The 16438-nt window shown below is 41.6% G+C and overlaps 1 protein-coding gene across 6 annotated transcripts in view; it reads left to right on the top strand.

Annotated features, from left to right (window-relative positions):
- LOC311099752 (2-oxoglutarate dehydrogenase complex component E1-like) overlaps positions 1–16438 on the top strand; it is a 43430-nt gene that overhangs the window by 11940 nt on the left and 15052 nt on the right. For 2 of the 6 annotated variants that reach the window (XM_084140493.1, XM_084140491.1), the window contains exons 3-4: positions 9511–9699; positions 10216–10318. In XM_084140493.1, coding sequence (XP_083996619.1) covers positions 9511–9699; positions 10216–10318 — 292 coding nt within the window. Of the gene's footprint in view, positions 1–9510; positions 9700–9823; positions 9918–10215; positions 10319–11769; positions 11815–16438 lie in introns of those variants that run through there. The other 4 variants (XM_084140494.1, XM_084140492.1, XM_084140496.1 and 1 more) reach the window with 3 other exon arrangements.

The raw sequence follows: 16438 nt of genomic DNA, 5'->3' as shown, positions 1-16438 counted from the left end.
GTGCATTAAAAATCCATAAATGTATCATTCTTGTGCAAGTTATATCTATAGGCTACATTGAGGTTTTTCTTTCATTATTTTTATCTGCCGTTGTTGCGTAAGCCTAAGCTTTAGGGCCTAACTGTACGCTCGCCAAATACACAGCAATTGTCGAATGCTTTTGGGAGCTTGGACAGAAAAAGTCAACTTCGATCCACTGAGGCAAAAAGGACAATGTCGGAGTTTAATTCCATAAGAGAAAATCTGCAAAATGGAGAGTTGAAAATAAAGAGAAGGGAGGGCCAGAACAGTTGCCTGTTTGGGAAAGATGTTATATGTGGTGATTGTTCGGCGCTATACAAGTTTGAGTCACAAGACGGGGTCTTCAAATATGTGACCGACCGGCTCGATTTGATCTTATGTAGCAAAATTTGAAATTGTGTTTTTTACATTGGATAAAAGTAGAGACTCAGTGCTAGAAAATTGTATATCATACGCTACAGTTGAGGAACAATGGGAAAGTAATTCTGCTTTGAAAGTTGATAAACTTGTAACCCCACTTTTGAGAAAATGGCCCTTTAATGTTTTGGGACACCTACTGGAGAGCTCTTCTTTGTCTACACCCTATTCAGCATCGTTCACACACTCTTAAACCTTATTCCCACCCATCTCTTTAAGGATTCACATTTGAGGCCATGTGCTATACAGAGTGAGTACGGTAGTGTACTAAATAAATAATGACCATATCATATAGCTGACAACATCTTAACTTTAGCTCATTTGTATTTGTTATTACAGGAAAATAAACTCACAACAAGATCATTATTTACAAGTTAATGGCGAGCTAATTACAGAAAATAGCTAATGGTTGTGAGTGTGATGAAATAAAAGCAGGGCGTTCTACCAGAGAATTTTTTAACTTGGACACTGTCTCGTTGGCCTAGCGTTATATCCTGATTTGACTTTGGTGCTGGTCATGTTTGTCTTCACATTACCGTCTCTGGTAAACACACACTATATCAAATAAAAGCAAAGTTTATTTGTCACATGCACAGGATACAGAAAGTGTAAACGGTACAGTAAAATGGTTACTTGCATAGTGGAGACTTTTGTTTAGACATGTAGCTAGCTAGCTAAACAATGAACCATAATCCTAACTCATAACATTACTACCCTGCATGAATCTGCTGGTAGCTAAAGCTAACCAACTAGCTAAGTTCAATGTTAGCTAGATAGCTAACATTAGGCTATAACTAGCTATGCAAATGCTAGCTAGCTAACAGTACAATGAAAATGACTTTCTGACAAAATTAGAAAAGTATCATATCTGAAAATGTAGCTAGCTAGACTATCTTACCCGTATACATGTATGAACACTTCTCCCTCTCTGTCACAGATGCCATGGTTGCATTTAGTTTGAAGATGTAATCCGGAGACAGGTGTTTTATACAACAGCCTTCTGTGTGTTTTCTTTTAGACTCCCTCTGCATATTTGCAATCAAACGCCAGAATTTCTCAATTTCCTTAGCTATCATACTCTGCTTCCACCAGGCATTCCACTGATTTCAAAACTCGGTCCTCCAGAAAGTGGAGAGCATTAGCAACACTTATGCAGTTCTTTGTGATATCTTTCAAAACAGCCGTGTTAGAAAGGATTACCTACACATACTGAGTAGCTCATGCTATAGACAGAAGCGAGCTACATGGCAGACCAATCCAAACTCATCTCTCGGCATGTCCAGCCCATCCATTATCTCAGCCAATCATGGCTAGCGGGAAGGTTCCTGTCTTTTTCCATGGCTAAACCAATTAGGCTCGTAATTTAACAATTTTATTCGTATTTACAGATGTCATACAAGTTTGTTATTAAGGCACATAAAAGTTAACATGTTCCGGAAGACATTTCTGCCCAAAAACACATTTTGTGTCTTAACATTTTTTTTTACATTCAAATGCCCCACCTGTAGAGTAGTGATGCGCGACATATGCCTAGTTTCCTGAAACAAGTACATATGGCACGTCAAGGGAACTGTACTGTTCAGATGGGTTAAATGGAATAGTACTGAAATCTGGACACTGAATGTAGGTCTATAACCTCTCACATAGCCTAAAATAATATTAACTCCTGCATAATTAAGCAATTCTTGCAGTAAAATGATACACCAAATGTACAGGAGGGGAGAAATATGATTTCTTTCTTTCAGCATCTTGAGAGAATGAATGCGCGGTTAGGGACCGCCTTTAAATGTTGTATCTTTATCAGCATCATAAACGCTGATAGTATTTCAACCACATAAAATATGCATCCAAGCCGAACTGAATGACATGTTGGGTCATTTTCATAGCTTTTAATTCCCTTAACCCACAAGTCTAAGCCCTGTCCAAGCCAGAGGAGGGGTTCTACTAAGCTATATGGAATTGTTTTAAGAAGGTCATATCAAGGATTATTTTGCTTATTTGATTTTGAATTTTAAGACCCCTTGAAGTATCAAAAAATAGATAAAATAAATTATTTGATGAAAAATTATTTCTGGTCTTAGCCCATACATGCTATTAGCCCATACAAACGCATTGAATAACAGAGTCACTACATGGAACAACAGATAGTCCCCCAAAAAATCTAAATGAAGTTTGTTTTGAAGTGTCTGTCCTACTGTGCCTTGCAAAAGTATTCATCCCCCTTGGAGTTTTTCCTATTTTGTTGCATTTCAACCTGTAATTTAAAGGGATTTTTGTTTGGATTTCATGAGATGGACATACAAAATAGTCTGCAACACTACTAAGCAAGGGGCACCACCAAGCAAGCGGCACTGTGAAGACCAAGGAGCTCTCCAAACAGGTCAGAGGCAAAGTTGTGGAGAAGTACAGATCAGGGTTGGGTTATAAAAAAATATATGAAACTTTGAACATCCCACGGAGCACCATTAAATCCATTATAAAAAAATGGAAAGAATATGGGCAGAAAAAAGCCATTGCTTAAAGAAAAAAATAAGCAAACAGGTTTGGTGTTCGCCAAAAGGCATGTGGGAGACTCCCCAAACATATGGAAGAAGGTACTCTGGTCAGATGAGACTAAAATTGAGCTTCCCCAGGGTGCAGGGTGGTGGCAGTATCATGCATTTTATTTTATTTTTTAGCAGACGCTCTTATCCAGAGCGACTTACAGTTAGTGAGTGCATACATTTTTCTTTTCATACTGGTCCCCCGTGGGAATCGAACCCACAACCCTGGCGTTGCAAGCGCCATGCTCTACCAACTGAGCTACACGGGACTTAAATTCTTGAGGGAAAACTGTTTCAGTCTTCCAGAGATTCGAGACTGGGACGGAGGTTCACCTTCCAGCAGGACAATGACCTTAAGCATACTGCTAAAGCAACACTCAAGTGGTTTAAGGGGAAACATTGAAATGTCTTGGAATGGCATAGTCAAAACCCATACCTCAATCCAATTGAGAATCTGTGGTATGACTTAAAGATTGCTGTACACCAGCATAACCCATCCAACTTGAAGGAGCTGGAGCAGTTTTGCCTTGAAGAATGGGCAAAAATCCCAGTGGCTAGATGTGCCAAGCTTATAGAGACATACCCCAAGAGACTTGCAGCTGTAATTGCTGCAAAAGGTGGCTCTACAAAGTATTGAGGGGTGAATAGTTATGCACGCTCAAGTTTTCTTTTTTTTGGTCTTATTTCTTGTTTGTTTCACAAATTGTTTTATTTTGCATCTTCAAAGTGGTAGACATGTTGTGTAAATCAAATGATACAAACCCCAAAAATGTTTTAATTCTAGGTTGTAAGGCAACAAAATAGGAAAAATGCCAAGGGGGTGAATACTTTCGCAAGCCACTGTACCTTCAGACAAGTCTTGTGAGACCTGTGGGCGTCCTATACAGTGGCGGCTCCTGAAAAAATTCTCAGGAGGGGCAATTTTTCTGATGATTTAGGTGACCTACACACATTTAAAAAAAGATATGTCCAGCAACAACATGAAGACAGGGGCAGCATATAAGTCAATACCAGAAGCATTTATTGACTGATCTGGGGAGATGGATTCCAGTTTCTGTGACAGATTATAAATAATCTCTGATGCCTTTGTTATATTAGCTTTTGGTTGAATGTACTGTCGTAGTAAATATATAATGTTATAGCTTGGTCTGACTAAAATCTTGTGCATGACCCATTTTGTGTTGGGCGTTTGTTTTCAATCAATGCTGTTCCTATCCTATAACAATGGACAAAAGAGTCCTATCTTGTCAGCCTTGTCAGCAGGTGGCCAAGGACAACACCCACGCCATAGGTCTCTCAGTTCTTCCAACTCACGAGTTCTTGCTCTGAGGACACACACACACACACACACACACATCATCACTGATAACACACACACACACACACATCATCACTGTTAAACACACACACACACACACACACACATAATCACTGTTAAACACACACACACACACACACAAAAATCCCCTCTCTTTAGGCTGAACATTTGAAGACAGAGAACCCGACTCAGAGCCAATGCAACAGTGGAGGGGACCTCGCCCAACTCATCAGGACCAATCAGAAGATCAGAACTACTAGATTCAACCTACATCATTTATTGTATAAAATGTCAGCACACAATGTTTTCGGGGCTCTCTTCAGATAGCTCCCTAAGAGTTTGACGAACGAGTCCGTGCACGCGATTCCAGATATCTTTACCTCTGAATAAACTGCCTTTATTATACCATATCCACCCTGTCCAAAGTCTCTACTTGGTCTCAGTTCTCCAGTAAACTTGTGATTATCAACAGTACACAACGGTAACAAACAATTGGGGGAACTCACGGGGCAGATAGTAAGGTCACAGTGACACAGAAAGCAGTTCAATGTCGGGGCTCGGGGGTACAGAGTCGCTCTCTTACCAGGATCGATTTTCCCTGTGACTGTCAGATCGAGGTCCGCTCCGACCAGGGTGAAGCCGGCCGGCTCCACTTCTCTGTCCGGGACTCTGTCATCCAGCCAAGTCTCCCAGCTGTATTGGATTCCGCTGCCAGCAACGTTTTCATTATTTAGTCCGTTCGTAGCGGGTATGTACACGATCAACAAGATCAGTCCAAAACCCACCACTCGAAATCCATGGTTGGCAGAATGTTTGTAAACTAAGTGTACAAATTAAAAACATAAAATAACGCCACTAAGTGTACAAATTAAAAACATAAAATAACGCCACACTGCAGGTCGCAAAGAGACGCTGCTAGCCGCTATTTGCTTAGTTACGTTCATGGTTACGTCACGTATGACGAAAGCGCGTAAGTGCAAGCCCACAGACACCCATAGAGAATGTATTGAAAGCTTTGAAATTTGAAAAAAATAGATTTTACATGACAGGCTATGAGAGACTTCTGGGCGATTTTCAACCTGACTGAAATCGCCCAAAAACGGGCGGGGCCATTTGAAGCACGACTTTAGCCTGATTTGACATTTAGTGGCAGTCAGATCAGATTACAACACTGATAACTACTGTTGCCGTGATATAATTGATTAGAAAAAAAATCCCTTCCTTTTCCCGTTTGGCAGTGCGTCGCCCATATCGCCCTATTGAACAGGCCGTCCCTGGTCCTATAGCAAAAACAACCGACATGTACATTTTTGTGAGAGTCTCACCTTTCCACAGTCTGTAGCCAAAACAATTCGGACACTACAGACAGAAGTTGGCAGATTGGCTGTACCAACTTCAGACTGTACCGACTTCAGTCCCAAGATGCTTGTGGAGGTCACAGAGCAAAACGGAGAACACCATTGAGTTCGTGATAATAGTAGGCCAAACCGTTCGGACGCTATAGACGATTTTGTGAGAAGACCGATTTTCGGTATGTCTCATGGTCTGACAAATACCACTCTAGCTCTGTCACCTTTCACCGCAGATGCGGAAGACACATCCAATACAAAAATACAGATCTCTCTGTCTTAAACTGATGGATTTGTATGGGGATTTCTTTATGATGCTAATTAGATTTATACTCAGTGTCAGGAGACCAGTGAGATGTTAGAATAGAAGGTTTCTGATTAGGAATATTAGTTCATGGCATTGTGTCGTGTCAATAGAATGGACTTCTTTTTGGGATTTGCGTGTATTGTTTTGTATTGTTAGGTATTACTGCACTGTTGGAGCTAGGAACACCCGTGATAACATCTGTAAAAATGTGTACTCGACCAATAACATTTGATTTGATTTAGAGGCTGATGGTCTGTGTGTGTGTATGTGTGTGTGTGTGTGTGTGTGTGTGTGAGAGATAGTGTGTGTGTGCGGGGAGTTGCAATATTGTGTGGCCTATAGGGGCATACGCAGATGCGCATACGCATGCATGGACACACAAGCCCCCCCCCCCCCCCCCCCCACACACACACACACACACACACACACACACACACACACACACACATGCACATACACATACATACTGTGGTATTCCACTGACAACTGACTAATCTCTAAAGCCTGTAAACTCATTAGACTTCTCCCAGGTTAGAAACAGTTACACACTTCTCTGTGTGTGTGTGTGTGTGTGTGTGTGTGTGTGTGTGTGTGTGTGTGAGTGTGAGTGTGAGTGTCATTGACCGCATGGTTGACCCAGTCTTACTCAATATGCCAAGTCAGAGCCTGGAAGCCTCACCAGTGAACCAACTCAATGCCTGTTTGTGTCGTCATCATTGAATAGCTGTGTGTGTGCCTATATGTGTGTGTGTCTGTGTGTGTGCGTACTTGCCTGCATACATCCTATGTGAGTGACTTTGTGTGTGACACAGCTGTTCTAACAGTTTGTTCTAGTTTATATAACCCAGAGCCCTGATTATGAAATGGTGTGTGTTACTGCATCCCAGGATTTAACCAGCTAAAGAGTTCTGCCTGGCCCACTTTGGAAGCACTCTCAGATGCCTGATCTGATCAACCAATGCTTAACATGGCTTACTGACCTAAAAACCAAGCCCTATAAACTACTGTTCAGTAGGAGCACTACCTATGTTCATGTTATTGTTCATGTTATGGCAAGGTATTGAATAAACGTGTAACTGCATGTTATTGTACATCAAAATATTTGTATATTGTAGAGCAGTTTTTGGCTCAATTACAGCGTTTTGGTCAGATTAAAACTTGCAAATATTGCAAAGCCTGTTCAAAAGCACTCACTGTGACTGATATGGCATGGGTCACATCCAAAAGAGAAATGTACTAAATTAATATTAAGTGTTTGTTTTCTCCCCTTGTGCTAAATTAGTTTAAAGGGCGACTGCACTTCCTCCTTTGGCCTCATTTTAGATTTGGTTCATTAAGAAATGCTAGCATCCGTGACTGAATTCAAACGTGAGTTGGTTTCGGGGTGTGGTTTGATGTGGTTGTCTCTTGTGTATGTTCACAGGTGGGAGAGTTAGCTAAATTATTTAGCCAATTAGCTTCAGCTAGCTGGTGTGCGACGTTGGCAAAGTTGGTTTTGACTTCGTATAGCCTAACTCTGGGGCTAGTTAGGGAAATGAGACAACATTTTGTAAATATTTTAAATGCTTTCAATATTTGTATATGTGTAGTGGAAAAAGAAAGACAGTGAACAAATGTGAACAATGATGAAGGCCAGTGATGAAGATGCGTCTAGTGACTTGCTAGCGCCGAGGCCCAGCGTGATGACAATCATAATTTATAGCATTAGTAGAATGACAGACCATCTGTGGGCTATCACAGGGGTCAAACACCTTATCTGTGGCAATCTCAATGAAGAGACATTCCCACAGAAGTCCAAGGGTCACTGAAGACAGGAGAGGTGAAGACTGATGAAACCTGAATAGACAGAATGTATGTTACTGTGTGAATTTAATTGTCATGTTTGGATTGTTTCCAGAGTTCATAAAGAGCTATGAATGTTGATATATTTAATTGTACTGTTACAGAGAAACTGTGTTATTCTGTTCGTCGGACAGCGCATAGTTCAAAGAGGAGCGACACAGGGGTGCGCCCGTATAATTTAGATAAGAGTTGTGATAATTAGATCCAAGAATGTGTGCGTTGTTTTAATGTTTTGAGCCATGCAAAGTGATGTTAATTAATGGTGATAGGAGATACAGGGATTTGGCGCTCTTGGAAGAATAAAAGCTGGGTTTAAATGTTGATCATGGAGTCATTGGTAAACCGATCTCCTGATATACGCTTGTATGTCATAGTAGTGAGTTTTCTATGCTGTTAAAGACTTAGGATATTTTGGATTATTTTCATCGTGATGATTTCTGGTATGTACCATTTGTTAATTGTATTCTTACTTCATAGCTGTAATAAATCGGATTATTTATAAATGGATACGAACCGTAGTCCTCACATTTCTGAGTAATATTCCTTGAATTATTATTTGATGAAATGTCCAATGGTAAATGTTATTCACAATATACATAGCACATGTGCTCGGTCTCTAACTGTGCATCTCTGAGCTAAGGGTTAACTCAACCATTTAATGCTAGGACATTGATTGCAAAAATATTAGCACTTAGTTCCTTAGCCTCTTAATAATAGCATAACGGTAAACCTAGGCACGTGCATCTTAGTATTCCGAGTGGTGACGCAATGCTCGCAACCTTGGCTATACCCACTGGATACGATTCTGGACCTATAGCCTTCGAACAAAAATGGAGTCAGATAGTGCATTTCAACAATTTGTAGTTAGTTTGAGGTTTTTAACTCATTGAAATTTGGAGCTATTGAAATGTTAACATATTGTCCCATGTATATTGTGTAATTTACCTAAGGTCCCTAACTAGCCCAATATGGATATCCAAAGATGATTTCCAAATTGATGATTTCTTGTGTGCTGCCAGCTGTGGGCATGTGGGCAGGATTGAAACAAACCCAACCTTCATTTATGTTGTGATGCGGTCACGACCACAAGTCTTACAAAACCCTGTTTTGGATGAGACTGACCAAAAGTATCCTATTTACACTGTAGTCAATTTTGACAGTAGAATATATGTTTCTGACTCATATCAATGCCACATAGGCTGTTTTCTAAATGAGAAGTCGTTTTTTAGGGGCAGTTGCTCTTTAACGTTGCTCAATGTGGCTTGGCAACCTAAGATCAATAGATAATATTAGGCAATGCAGTTGCTAACTATCTGGTACCAAATGGTGTCTCGTAGTGGTGCTAGTTTTTAAATGAATTCCAAAGAGGCAAAAGTAATTCATAGGTTTTTACTATGTAATTACCATTTTACCATGTGATTTATTGGTAAATACCTGGCATACCTGGATTGATGGTTTTCTAACCAAGCCCTCTTTCTGTTCTTCTGTCTTTCTTCCCTCTCTCTCTGTCTCTCTCTCTGTCTCTCTCTCTCTCTCTGTCTCTCTCTCTGTCTCTTTGTCTCTCTGTCTCTCTCTCTCTGTCTCTTTGTCTCTCTCTCTCTCTCTCTCTCTCTCTCTCTCTCTCTCTCTCTCTCTCTCTCTCTCTCTCTCTCTCTCTCTCTCTCTCTCTCTCTCTCTATTTCTATTTCTTTCTCTCCCTCTCTCACTCTGCAGTCGTGGGATATTTTCTTCCGGAATGCCAACGCGGGGGCGCCACCAGGCGCAGCCTATCAGAGCCCTCCTCCTCTGGGTGGTGCTGCTCTGGGATTGGCCAACGCCCAGGCGATGGTCGGGGTGCAACCTAACGTGGAGAAGCTAGTGGAGGACCATCTGGCTGTACAGTCGCTTGTACGGGCATACCAGGTACTGTACACACACACACTGACACACTGAGTGTAACACCTGTGTCTAGGATGTTCCTCTGAACACACACACACACACACACACACACACACACACTGAGTGTCATTGCCCTGTATGTGTCTAGGTGCGGGGGCACCACATAGCCAAGCTGGACCCTCTGGACATCAGTGTGGTAGACTTTGATGAGGCCCCAGTAATGGTGGGCTTGAAGAAAGTTGGTGAGAAACGTGTGCCCGCCTGCCTCGCCTCGCTGCCGTGTGTGTGCCAACTCTGATTAAGCGGCTTGTTTGTTAACCTTTCTGATTGATTGTCTTTCTTTCTTCTTCCTGTTCTCCCTTCGTTTATTTGTTCTCTTTTTCTCTTTTTCCCTCCCTCTTGCTTTCTTGATTTATTTTGTCTTTCACCTCTTTTTGATTTGTCTTTCCTCCCCTCTGCTCTCTTTTGCTGTTTCATTTATTTTGTATCTTTTAATTTGTTCCCTCCCTTCTCTCGAACCCGCCCCCTGCCCCCCTGTAGATTCGGGGTCACCACGTGGCACAGCTGGACCCTCTGGGCATCATGGCTGCCATCGACCCAGGCCCTCCCCCCTCTGACATCATCACCTCCAATGACAAACTGGGTGAGGAGAGGAGGGGAAGGGTAATTGAGACTGATGGGTTTTAGGCCTTAAATATAGTCTGTCACCACATATCTAACCCTAACCCACACCCATATCCTCACCCTCCACATGGTTTAACCCACCTGTCACCAGCCTGTCACCCAACTATGCAATTTCCTTAGCGTGTACTATAGCATACATGCTGCTTCTTCTAGCAGTATACTAAACTATATATTTGTCTGTGCTAGTGTTGCATTTGCCATGGGTAAATATTACCATCCCGCCATTTTGTTTAATTCATTCTCAGTCACATTTAGGGCACAGAGTCAGATTGTCGTACTGTTAAACCATGGGATCTAGTCATCTCTCCAGGCATACTGTTATCTAATCACCCCTTCCTCCTGCCTGGGTAATCTCTAGGGAATGATCTCCGACAGTACATATAACACACTAGTATTCCACAGTATTCTCTGTACGTGCTAGAGATAAGAGAAGATGAGGTTTGTGGCCACTTTAACCCTTTGAGGACAGAACGTTTTTAGGAACGTCATCATTCCCAGTGTTCTGTGCCGTAATTCTCCAGTGGAATTCCCCCATTGTGGTGTCATCATGGAATCTGTCAGAGATAAGTGTAGAGATAAGATAAGAGAAGTGTTTCCCCACCCCCGCAACTCATGTAGGGTTAACTGCATAGGGGACTGGGGGTTAAAAGTTCTGACAATGTCATGATGACGTTGTGGACTGGTTGTATTGTGCCGCCTGCTATCTTACAAGGCCTTCACATAGAACAACACGTCATTGTCAGCACACTATTGTGACGTTCACACAACCAACGAAAGGGAAGGCAGTGAAAGGGTCACTGAGAGTGTGTGTGCATGCATGCGTGAGTGTGTGTGTGAGTGCATATGCATGTGTGTGCACTGAAAGGATTACAGAGTTAAACAAATTGTGATGACATGGAATTTACAGTTGGCCTATTGCTAAGTGGTGTTGGGGTCAAAGAGGTCTCTTCTGCACTCTTAGAAAAAAGGGTTCCAAAGGGGTTCTTCGGCTGTCCATAGGAGAACCCTTTTTGGTTCCAGGTAGAACTCTTTTGGGTTCCATGTAGAACCCTCTGTGTAAAGAGTTCTACATGGATCTCAACAGGGTTCTACCTGGAACCGAAAAGGGTTCTTCAAAGGGTTATCCTTTGGTTCTGTGTGTCTCAAATGAGTATTGTTGAGCTTCAGTAGTGTGTCTGACTAGCTGACTGACTGGCTGTCACTTTTAGCTGATGTCAACAGGGCCCTCAACAACTTTGAGGAATGCTAGGCTATATGAAGCAATATCCGGGTTTGTGTGTGGGTTTGAGAGACATCTATGGGTGTGCACCAGAATGTGTGTGCGTGTTTGTGTGCATGTGTGCGTCACCAACCTGTTCGTGTGTACGTTTCACTAACCCATATGTGTGTGTCTCTCTCTGTGTCCCCCAGACCTCTCTGGGTATAAAGAGCGTCTGTATGATCTCACTGCTGAAGGTATGGACACAGCCCCTAGACTACAATACCCAGGATCCTCTACTTCCTTTTTAGCTCTGCTACAGCTCCGCTGCTGCTGCGGCCTGATTCCAAATCGACACCATGCCCCTGTCTCTACGTATTTGTTGTCTATGCCCCTAAGACTACGCTCTCAGATGGAGAAGCAAGGGTCTAGGGATCAGGTCACAGTATTGGTTTGGAACTGGACCTAAGGATTTCTCTGTAGCATTCAGGTGATGTTTCCCTAGTCCCACTGATGAGTGATGGTAGGATAGTTCCCTAGTTCTAACTCTTCTTTTATCTCTGGGTTGCTCTGTGGGCAGTTTATTGTAGAAGTAGAGTTGTGTGTGTGTGTGTGTGTGTGTGTGTGTGTGTGTGTGTGTGTGTGTGTGTGTGTGTGTGTGTGTGTGTGTGTGTGTGTGTGTGTGTGTGTGTGTGTGTGTGTGTGTGTGTGTGTGTGTCTGTGTCTGTGTGTGTGTGTGTGTGTGTGTGTGTGTGTGTGTGTGTGTGTGTGTGTGTGTGTGTGGCAGGTATCCTAGCGGTTAAAAGCGTTCGCCCAGTAATCGAAAGGTTGCTGCTTCCAATCTCCGAGCCAACTAGGTGAAAAATCTCTTGATGTGCCCTTGTGCAAGGCACTTAACCCTAATTGCTCCTTTAAGTCACTCTGGATAAGAGCGTCTTCTAAATGACTAAAATGGAAATGTGTGTTCTCAGGGTCAGTGAGAGGCCTGTGTAGACATGTCTCTCCGGCTGCCTCAACTCTTTAACTTGATTAGATTTCATTAAGACTTCATCTGCTTGGCTGGATTCCCCCCAGTCTCATAGTGTTAGAGAACGCTGCCCTGTTGGTTTATGTACTCCATCCATATCAGGACTGTTACTCATACACCTACAGGGAGATCACACACACACCTAAGATTCCTTCTGTAATAAAAAGCATATTATAAATGTATTGGCTAAAAGTATAGACTTTGACCTATAGTCTTTCTGTTAAAGTAACTGTCCAGTAAAAATCTATCTTCTAAAAGTTCATATTCTGTTAACTCATAACCAAATAATGTTGTTGACTCGTCCTATACTCGTATTTGTGGCCAAAGCATAAATAATAAAAATACATTTTATAAAAAACACCTCAAACTTGTATCTCAAACAGACTGTTTCAAAAATACTTGCTATTTCCTAATAGAACATGATGTCATGTTGGCTCATTGGCTGAGCTGGCCAATCAACGGTCTACTCGCATGAATATTTTTAATGACGGGTATATGCCTACACCATTCTGCTGTTAGGTGTACGTGGTACGCCCACACCATTCAAACACCTAAATGCTGCTTTTTAACATACTTACAATTGTTTGGAAGGAAAACTATTTCAATCATATTGTAATTAATTCTAGTTAATTTTTCATAGAAATCTGTAAACACTGGACAGTTACTTTAACATAACAGAAACAGCTGTTTAGGTCATCAGTGTAGCACTGATGCTACCGATGCTCCTAGGTTTTACACACTCAAGCATAACATATGGCAATGGAAACTTTCAATAAAGAACACATGTACAGTGCCTTCAGAAAGTATTCACACCCCTTGACTTTTTCCACATTTTGTTGTGTTACAAGGTGGGATTCAAATGGATTTAATTGTAATTTTTTGTCAATGATTGTCAACGTCTGGGTGAAGTGGTGAAACTGAATCAGGCGCAGGACACAGAACTGAGAAAAGTATGGCTTTACTAAACACAAAGTAAACCATAGCAAACCCTCCACGCAGGGAAGAGCAAAACAACAGCTCAACAGACAACGTAACAACGAACAATCACGCACAAACCCAGGAGGGAAAACAGACGTAATATAGGGAAACCAATAAGCCTAATGAGTAACAGGTGTGAATAATAAAGACAGGACTAGTGTGACACAGAAACATCAATCGGTGGCAGCTAGTACTCTGGTGACGACGAACGCCGAAGCCTGCCCGAGCAAGAAGGAGGGGCAGCCTCGGCTGTATCCGTGACAACGATCTACACAAAATTATCTGTAATGTTAAAGTGAAAGAAAAATTCTAACATTTGTAAAGAAAATTACAAAAAATAAAACACTAATATATCTTCATTACATACATAAGTATTCAACCCCCTGAGTCAATACATGTTATAATCACCTTTGGCAGCGATTACAGCACTAAGTCTTTCTGGGTAAGTCTCTAAGAGCTTTCACACCTGTATTGTGCAAAATATGCACATTATTTTTTTTTTACATTCTTCAAGGTCTGTCAAGTTAGTTGTTGATCATTGCTACGCAGCTGATTTAAGTCAAAACTGTAACTACGCCACTCAGGGACATTCAATGACGTCTTGGTAAGCTACTCCAGTGTATATTTGGCCTTGTGTTTTCGGTTATTGACCTGCTGAAAGGCGAATTTGTCTCCGAGAGTGGTACTTAGTGATTTTTTGTGACCCTGAGCAGTTTCCTTCCTCTCCGGCAACTGAGTTGGAGTTTGGGAAACTTTGCACTACAAAGATACAGGCGTTGGGTTTGTGCAGGGTTTCTCAAACTCGGTCCTCGTGACCCCAAGGGGTGCATATTTTTGGTTTTTGCCCTAGTACTACACAGCTGATTCAAATAATCAACTTATCATCAAGCTTTGATAATTTTCATCAGCTGTGTAGTGTTATGGCAAAAAACTAAACGTGCACCCCTTGGACCAAGTTTGGGAAACGCTGTATGTAGTGACTGGATGTATTGATACACCATCCAAAGTGTAATTAATAACTTCACCATGCTCAAAGGGATATTCAATGTCTGCTTTTTTTCTTTCTACCCATCTACCAATAGAGGTGCCCTTCTTTGCGAGGCATTGGAAAACCACCCTGGTCTGTGGTTGAATCTGTGTTTGAAATTCATTGATCGACTGAGGGACCTTACAGATAATTGTATGTGTGGGGTACAGAGATAATAATAATAATAATAAGCCATTTAGCAAACGCTTTTATCCAAAGCGACTTACAGTCATGTGTGCATACATTTTTTTTTGTGTATGGGTGGTCCCGGGGATCGAACACACTACCTTGGCGTTACAATCGCCGTGCTCTACCAGCTGAGCTACAGAGGACCACGGTAGTCATTCAAAAATCATGTTAAACACTATTACTGCACACAGAGTGAGTCCTGCAACTTATTATGTGACTTGTTAAGAACATTTTTACTCCTGAACCTATTTAGGCTTGCCATAACAAAGGGGTTGAATACTTATTGACTCAAGACATTCATTCAATTTTTAAATAATTGTGACCAACCGGCTCGATTTGATCTTATGTAGCAAAATTTGAAATTGTGTTTTTTACATTGGATAAAAGTAGAGACTCAGAGCTAGAACATGGTATATCATACACTACAGTTGAGGAACAATGGGAAAGTAATTCTGCTTTGAAAATTGATAAACTTGTAACCCCACTTTTGAGAAAATGGCCCTTGAATGTTTTGGTATACCTAATGGAGAGCTCTTCTTTGTCTACACCCATTCAGCATCATTCACACCCTCTTAAGCCTTAGCCCCACCCATCTCTTTAAGGATTCACATGTGACGCCATGTGCAAAACAGAGTGAGTACGATGGTAGTGTGCTAAACAACCAAAGATTTCAAGACTAAGTTAACGTTAAGTTAGCTGGTTAGCCAGTTCAAATAATGAGCATATCATATAGCTGACAACATATTCATTGTATTCATTATTACAGGAAAATAAACTCACAACAAGATCATTACTTACAAGTTAATGGCGAGCTAATTACAGAAAATAGCTTATGATTGTGAGTGTGATGAAATAAAAGCAGGGCATTCTACTGGAGAATTTTAGAACTTGGACACTGTCTCTTTGGCCTAACATTATACAGTGGGGAAAAAAAGTATTTAGTCAGCCAGCAATTGTGCAAGTTCTCGCACTTAAAAAGATGAGAGAGGCCTGTAATTTTCATCATAGGTACACGTCAACTATGACAGACAAAATGAGAAAAAAATTCCAGAATATCACATTGTAGGATTTTTTATGAATTTATTTCCAAATTATGGTGGAAAATAAGTATTTGGTCAATAACAAAAGTTTCTCAATACTTTGTTATATACCCTTTGTTGGCAATGACACAGGTCAAACGTTTTCTGTAAGTCTTCACAAGGTTTTCACACACTGTTGCTGGTATTTTGGCCCATTCCTCCATGCAGATCTCCTCTAGAGCAGTGATGTTTTGGGGCTGTCGCTGGGCAACACAGACTTTCAACTCCCTCCAAAGATTTTCTATGGGGTTGAGATCTGGAGACTGGCTAGGCCACTCCAGGACCTTCAAATGCTTCTTACGAAGCCACTCCTTCGTTGCCCGGGCGGTGTGTTTGGGATCATTGTCATGCTGAAAGACCCAGCCATGTTTCATCTTCAATGCCCTTGCTGATGGAAGGAGGTTTTCACTCAAAATCTCACGATACATGGCCCCATTCATTCTTTCCTTTACACGGATCAGTCGTCCTGGTCCCTTTGCAGAAAAACAGCCCCAAAGCATGATGTTTCCACCCCCATGCTTCACAGTAGGTATGGTGTTCTTTGGATGCAACTCAGCCTTCTTTGTCCTCCAAACACGACG

Source organism: Coregonus lavaretus, assembly GCF_964263955.1.
Source record: "Coregonus lavaretus genome assembly, chromosome: 24".
Lineage (NCBI taxonomy): Eukaryota > Metazoa > Chordata > Actinopteri > Salmoniformes > Salmonidae > Coregonus > Coregonus lavaretus.
This window is presented reverse-complemented; position numbering and strand designations above follow the sequence as displayed.